At 41.6% G+C, this 7,810-nt stretch overlaps 1 protein-coding gene across 1 annotated transcript in view; it reads left to right on the top strand.

Moving 5' to 3' along the window:
• The window catches only part of PLCB1 (phospholipase C, beta 1 (phosphoinositide-specific)), a 311,317-nt gene that overhangs the window by 223,149 nt on the left and 80,358 nt on the right, over window positions 1-7,810 (top strand). Inside the window, exons 19-22 of the mRNA XM_009319577.1 lie at window positions 267-431; window positions 2,335-2,434; window positions 5,253-5,357; window positions 6,121-6,230. Coding sequence (XP_009317852.1) covers window positions 267-431; window positions 2,335-2,434; window positions 5,253-5,357; window positions 6,121-6,230 — 480 coding nt within the window. The remainder of the gene's footprint in view (window positions 1-266; window positions 432-2,334; window positions 2,435-5,252; window positions 5,358-6,120; window positions 6,231-7,810) is intronic.

The following is a 7,810-nucleotide window of genomic DNA, read 5'->3' as shown; positions in this document are numbered from 1 at the left end:
CAGCAGCATGATCTCAACCACATTATCGCTCATAGGGGAATTCAGGACCACAGGGTCATAGGAAATCAGGCCTCATAAGTTGTTTTTCTGTGTCTGCAATACTAAACAGTGGGGTTTTTTGTTTATTGTGGTTTTGGTTTTGTTTTGTTTTTCTTTTAAATGCCTGCTATCTGATCATTAACGAGAATTAGCGATCTGCATTTCAGCCACTCATTTCCTAATCCACCAAAGCGGTCTCTAGTGATCCTCCTTTGTTTTGGTTTTAGATAATTTCAGGTCAGTTTCTTTCTGATAAAAAAGTCGGTACCTATGTAGAAGTTGACATGTTTGGCCTGCCTGTGGATACAAGAAGAAAAGCTTTGAAGACCAAGACCTCTCAAGGCAATGCAGTTAATCCCGTCTGGGAAGAGGAAACCATAGTGTTTAAGAAGGTCGGTGTAACACTTGCTTCTCAAACGTGCATTGTGCTTGTTTTATCACTGTCCAGTAGAGGAATTCTGTGGATTAGTGAAACTTTGCATTTGTTAGAAGGAAGATAAAGAGATTCCAAATAGTTGTTTCTTGAACTGTTTATTGTTAACCACTTTTGGTGTAATTTTGCTACTCTAGTCAGGCCAGCTCCTGCTAAAATAAATGAGTGTAAAGTCACCTTGATTCTTTCACTGACACAGCTGGAAACAGCAGACGTGTCGGTGCAGGGCCATGCCATGAACGAGCAAGCACAGATCCCAGAAGCAGTTTAGCTGAATTGCCATTTTGCCTTGGCTGAACAGCCCTGCTGGAAAGCAGGTCCTGTTAACCTGCGAGCAAGACGATGTGAATACAGCTATAACAATCTGGCTGTCCAAGCTAACACATTCAAAGCAATCTGTTACCTCTGCTTAGCGCTAGACTGTGCTGTATAAATACAACCTAGGTGATGAAACCACATAAATCTCATCCACTTGAAATGAGATGTAGGCTCCTGAGTTACTCGTGCAAGTTGAACGATACTACTCAGACTCAATTCTCTAAACTGTGAGGGAGCAGAAAATACTGAGCATGTTTTAGGATTGTGCAAGTCTTACTGTGCTTCACAATATACGTGGCAGCCAGGTTTCTAACAGGATTTCTGGGGTTTGCTTATTGGGCACCGTGGTTAAGTGGATCCTGAGTCCAGGTGTTCGTAAAGCAGTTTCTTGCGCATTTCTCTAGGCAAATGTAGTTCACAGAGATGTTTATACAATTGGTACTTGCAGCCCGGCTTTCTAGGGAGTACAGCCCTTTTCCCTGAATATTTGGCCTTCTGAATGACTTTCCTTTGGCAGCCTGCCAGCGCTTAAGTTTGGAAACATCACTAGCATTTTTCCTCTGTAATGAGCTTCTAATTAGTGTACTTCATTTCTCTATTTAGTTAACGATCGTGCCTGACTGCCTCTGTGCTCAGGGAAGCGTAGATTACTATTTTTAGTAATATTGATAATAAATTAGAGAAACTCTTCGTTTTGGGTTGTCGCTTTGTTTTTTTCTATCATTGTCTAGATAAATTTTAGCATATGTTCTGAAAAAATGCGTATCCGTGCCCACGTTAAAAAGATGTGTATTTGTATGTATATTTGCATTAAGTAAGAAAATTAGATGAATTATGCTACACATTTTTTTGAAGTAATATTGAAGATTCCTATCTTAGTAGGGTAGTTTAAGTAACCTTTTTTGATTTCTTGTTTTCTTTTTTCACTGTTTGGCCTTCTTTCTTATGTAGTGCTAAGAAAGCGTCCAATGCTAGTAAATGTCCTGCCTGATTAAAGCTCTTTAGCCCAGCCAGTGAGTGTGCTGCAGCACTGGAAAATTCTACTGGGGTTGACATGGTTCACGTAATTCATACATTCACACTCTGCAAAACAGGTTGAGCTGCTTGTTGAGTTTTCAACACTAATATGCCTATCGGTGACTCTTCTCAGAAGTAAGTAATCCCATTGGCACAAACACAAAGGAAAAAAAACCACGTAGGGCTGTGAGTAATGAGCAGAGAACAGAGTGGCATTCAAGTGCGATAGGAGTTGAGCGGCCCAAGTCCCTTGTATCGTATTGAAAATGAAGGGCCAAGTTGCTGGGTTCGACATACTACGCACACGTCCCACGTCAAGTTTCTTGATTGAAAAATGTTTCTATGAGTTATTTTGACACACAGGTGCATACACCCTGACCTCTTACCTGGTAAGACCTTCCTATGCCTGGGTAGATGTTACTATCTGCTAGACCGAACTTTCTCTTTCTGTCTGCTCTATAGCCTGTCTGGAAGGAGCTGTTCCATTCAGAGCAGAAAATTAATAATGCAACAATATTGCCTTCTAGGTCGTTTTGCCTTCCCTGGCATGTTTGAGGCTAGCAGTGTATGAAGAAGGAGGGAAATTTATTGGTCATCGGATATTACCGGTCTCAGCAATTCGACCAGGTAAACCTTTTTTCTCCATTGAGACTGACAATATGTAGTGAAAAGAAGCAGCAAGACAGAATCCCAATGCTGTAAATCATCGGCCACTCTGCAGATTTATAGCAACTGGGGATTTGAATAATCTATCTCAACTTTGAAAAGGAAAATACCATACCAATTTCAGCAGAAATTTAAATTTGTAATGAACCAGGAAAACCAACAGAATTAAGCATCAGAGGCATGGTTGGCGCTCACTGGTCTCCAGTAGATCAACTGCATGTTCACAGTTTTACGTTAAAAAGTGCAATTGTACACTTTTAAGAGGAAAGAGGGCAGCAACAGCCAATTTTGATGTCATCTTTGCGAGAATGGGAGATCGCTGGGAATGAAAGCAAAATACGCTCCTCTAATGTAATTTTTACATGCATGCAAGGACTGACCTATATGCAAGCTGTTGTATCTCTGCAAAACCTTTAAATCAACCCAAAATTACTCTCACCTTTGTGGCTGAAAATTTAAAAAAAAAAAAAAAATCATTACTGGTCTCTTCCAAATCATATGATTATTTCTATTGTAATTAGTGTAGACTTAACTGAAAATTGTCTTTGCAACAGCTCAGCCCTTGTTTTCCAGGCCAGAGATTTGTTAGAGATCATGTTTCAGAAAGATGCAGTGACATTGGCGTTTTGAGCAAGAGAAGCGTCCGACTTCAGCGCCAGCTTTTCCAGCGAGGGGAGGGGAGGAAACTAAATTAGGGCAAGCATATGGGCCATAAACATGCTCCCAGCTTCACTCACACTGGAAAAGGAAGAATATCTGTATCTACCCTGTACCTTACCTAGCCAGTCCCAGCGGTAGCACAAAACTCGTATATTCCTTTATCTAACGGTTGTCCATATTGTTCCTGGAGACCTGATCTCGGGTAATGCATAAATCGGTCCCTTCTCTTGTGGCAGGTGATGTCAGGGCTCTTCTAAGAAGAGTTCCAAGCGGTTTTGTTTTAGCTGGTGTGGATCGCATGGGCTCACTGCAAGCGCAAACAGGCTAGCCAAGGGAGGTAGCTGCTGGGCATGTCACTGCTCCAGGAGTTCCTCACCAGTTGTTACTTCTCTGTCCCTTCTCCTTCCCTTCTCTCTGCCCTGCTCTTGGCCATGCATCCCTGGCCATTCTGTTGTGCCATCTCTGCCAATCTCCACATCTTTTTTGTGAGCCAACTCCGCTTATTAATCCAGCATAAAACTCTCCACTGCTTTCTCCTGGCTTACTGGATATAATTGCCTCATGGAGGATCTGCTGAGCTCCAGAGGAAGATAGGTGATTGGAGAGGAGAAAGGGGGATGTGAAGGCTTTCCTTCTTCTGGTGGAAGTGAACTCTTACCACAGCTGATCCCCTTTCATGGCACTTGCCCTTCATGCAGCACAGAGTCCATTCAGCAGAGCACCGAATCGTGTACCTGCTTTTAAGCTTGTGCTTTTTAGAACAAAGGCCACTGTGTTAAATCATACAAGGACTTTTGAAAGCTTTTACCCGCAGGCCTATCTTCTGTCCTTTTCACTCCAGTAATCATTACTTTACAGCATGCAATGGAGAACAACATGTTGATTTTAGTTTGTGTACATGCTGAACATTTGCTGGAGGAGCTTGAGGGAACTGAGAAACCTTTGTAATATGTAATTTCTCTCTTCTGAGACATTATTGAAAACTATATCATACTGTCACACAAATCCACAGAATTACTATTGTTCCCAAAGCAAGGATTTAACCATTACTTGGAGAGGAAGTTGTTCACATCAGCCAAGTGAGGGTCCCCCCAGATAAGTGCATCCTGCTCGTGACGTATCTTGACACTACCCGTACGTGCGGCTCTGTTATCATGCCTTAGAAGAACAGCTTCAGCCATGGCGTGGGAGGCACCAACTTGTGAGGCGGAGGATGCAGCTTTGCAGCACTGTGATGCTGTAACAGGTTGCTGGGACTGAGTCCCTTTCTCCCACCCCTACCTGTGCACTTCCATCACTGTCTTTAAACGGGCATCAATACATCTGACCTTATGGTGAGGCATTTTGGGGAGCTAAATTGATGGAAGACTCTTCACAGTTTCTGAGGGTTGCTTTTTCCAGAGTTTAGCTTGCTGAGCTGCCTATCTCCAAAGTCAGAAAAGTGTCAGTGCACAAGAGAGGTGATGGTGGTAGGTGGCTGGGAGAAAGGGTTTGGGGCTGCCCCATCTGTGGTGCCTCGCCGTTAGCTTGGCTAAGCTGCGCTGTAATGTGCGCCCTTACTCTTACAAGACAGCCAGCGTTCAAAACAGTCTGAAAATACTCTTTTTTCAGATGTATTTCTAAGGTTGGTCACATGATAGGATTCATACACACACACTTTGTAGATATAGTACCACATTTTCTGTTTTTTAAATTAGATACTGTGTTGTGGATGGACTGTTACATCTCAGTTTTACTTGGCTGTTCAGATTCCTGACTATTACAAGGGTCGCTTTTGAAAATTAAATAAGAGCTCTGAAACTAAAAAAAAAAAATCCAACCAAAGGTAATAAAATAGAATGCCTAAAAAATTATATAAATGACACTTTTTAGCATTATTCACAGATGTAAAAACAAAGGGAAATTACTATTTTAAACTGCAGTGTCATGTGCCTTACTAACAGTCCCCTGGCTGTATACGTAGCACTGAAACCCTTCAGGTAAATCTTTCGCTACCAGAAGTCCCTGGGGTTGCTTGCTCAGTTGGAACCACACTATAAATAACAAATGCTAACACAGTTACATTGGAAACGCCTGTGGAAGAGTTCATGCTCTGAACTGGTCGTTTCTTATTTTGCAGGTTATCACTACATCTGTTTGAGGAACGAGAGGAACCAACCTTTGACACTGCCAGCTCTCTTTGTGTACATAGAGGTCAAAGACTATGTACCTGATACGTACGCAGGTAATTCTGTGACATTTTCCTACTGGGAAATATAAAGGTTAATTGAAACGCAAAATGAATGTGGTGTAGATGACTTGCCATATTGGGATAACAGTCCTGTGAACAAACCTCTGCACCTGCTGGATCATTATGTCTCATCACTCATACAAGATGGCCTGATTTACAGCGGCCTACCTGAGGTTTAGGATTAGGGGCAATTTATTTTCAGCAGACCTCGTATGACTCTAAAGGAGGAAATACCCCAGGCATTTGCCATTGATGAAACACAAATGAAACTGCTTATGCGACACGGTAGTATGTAACTGTTTCCTAAGCAAAGTGCCATGCTTAATGCAGAGCACTGTATTTTGGAATCAGCTCTAAACAAGGATAGGTTTAAAGACCGTACTGTGCATCTTCAGTGAAAAACAGTATTCTGTATAGCTGTTTTGGTTTTTTTTGAAAACAGGTTTTTCACTAATGCTCCTCTGTGCCTCATGTGAAGCAGGATCCTAGTTGGCTGATGCTGTAAGCTTTGAAAATCCATCATAAAACACTGTGCAGAAAATGCACATCCATGAGACCCAAGCACAAACTCAAAGAGGGTTCATGTTAAGAGTGTTTGTGCATGATGGTGTACTCCCCTCCACTGTTGTTTCTAGGACCTTGGAGTACCTATCAGCAGCAGATCTATATGAAAAATACAGTCTCCTTCTTAAAAGCTGAGGAGCACTGGAACCATAACGTAAGGGGTTTGAAACTGAAGTATTTGCATTATTTCTAGACGTGATCGAGGCCTTATCCAATCCAATCAGATATGTAAACTTGATGGAGCAGAGAGCTAAGCAACTGGCCGCACTGACTCTGGAAGATGAAGAAGAGGTAAAGAAAGAGGTAAGGGAGGTTTCAAAGTCTCTGCAAATTATGTTATAGTATTTAAAAGCACCTACTTTGCTTAGAAAGACAAATATTGAAAGTCCCTGGGAATTGTATGTGTTGATTACTTGTAAACATCTCACCTAGAATGAGACTAGGGTACATGATAGCCGAGAAGCATTGCACTGTGTGTGTGGTTTCACTGAAGGCAGCATGTTGTGCATGCAGCAAGTTACTGTTCAGAGGTAAAAAGACACCGAAAGCTGAATGAAAAACCACGTTGTGTGTATGCTGATTTGCAACTTCGTTATGTAGTAAATGAAATCTTCGTAAGCCATTGCCTGTTGTTTTCCAGTGTGATGCTGAAGTTCCCCTTACAAAACAGACAACTCCGTGTCAGTAGCTTTTCCTGAAAATGTCACAAATTTTCCCCGAATTTCAGGCTCTGTTTCTGGAGAGGTTATTCTGTTCAGATGTTCAAACATTCAGTCTCTCTGTTCCAGACATTGTCATTGGGACGTCTTCTAGCAGTGTTTGAAAATATCAACCTTGTCTTTTAAAGATCGCTTGTGTCAGGTGTTAGGCACATCATGCGAATCAAAAGGCACTCGGTACAGGTCTCTAGTGAAGGTGGAGAAATGCTTTATAATCCTAAACTGCCCTCAGCTCTGGTGCCTCTCTTCTTCAATTCTCAGATGTGCAAAGCCTCATTGAACTAGATTTTGTAACCAAGAATACACTCCCAAAGCAGACCAGATGAGTGAAAGTCATTACAATTCAGTGGCCAACAATTTACTCTTTGTGCAGTGTCACAAGTTCGGCTGAATGAGGACACTGTGAAATGCTCAATAGCATCTTAGACATTTATCTGGGACGCTCTGCACATGAGATTCTATTTTAATAGCAAAGTCTTTTTTTAACATAATGCTTTAAATACCTTAGAGGTCATTTTTACTTTTGAAAAAGTACAGATTTTCCTGGTCTGTACAGGCTTATTTGATAGTTAGAAAAATTCTGCCACAGAGTATCTTCTAAAGCAAATGGGAAGAAGGGAAGCTGAATTGTAGTGCTCAGGTGGCGCTACCGTATGTCAAGGAGCTTGAAAGCTCATAGGATAAAGGAGCTTATTTCAGAGTGGCAGAGAAATTTTTTAAAAGAAAACTGTAATGATTGTAGTGGTGCATTTGGTAAAAATGTATAACCATTCAGTTAGGTGCAGTAGCAAGGGACAGGTACAAAATTGCCGCTTTAAGTGGCAATCTAAATACAGCATTGTTACCTTCTATTTATAAACACCCATTCTGGGTAAGGTATTTGGCAGCTGGGCTGTACTTGGAAATCTTGAATTGCCTGATCGTGTTACGTGATGATAACATTTTCATCATCCGTGAGCCAGGCTGGCTGTTTTGTTCACTTACATTGGCCCACGAGAATCACATCGGTTAACAATTGCAAGTACGTTCACTGGCAGCATAGCTAAATAAACCCAAGCATGTTTGCCAGAAATGCACATAAGTGCACCTGGATTCAATTTTCCTATGTCCAGTTTCAAATTTACACCCTATAAATGTTTGTGTGCAAAGCTGTGCTGTCTCCTA

The sequence above is a fragment of the Pygoscelis adeliae genome, unplaced genomic scaffold (assembly GCF_000699105.1).
Source record: "Pygoscelis adeliae isolate BGI_AS28 unplaced genomic scaffold, ASM69910v1 Scaffold122, whole genome shotgun sequence".
Taxonomy (NCBI): Eukaryota; Metazoa; Chordata; class Aves; order Sphenisciformes; family Spheniscidae; genus Pygoscelis; species Pygoscelis adeliae.
Note: the sequence above shows the minus strand (reverse complement) of the source record. Positions and strands in the feature narration are given on the sequence as shown.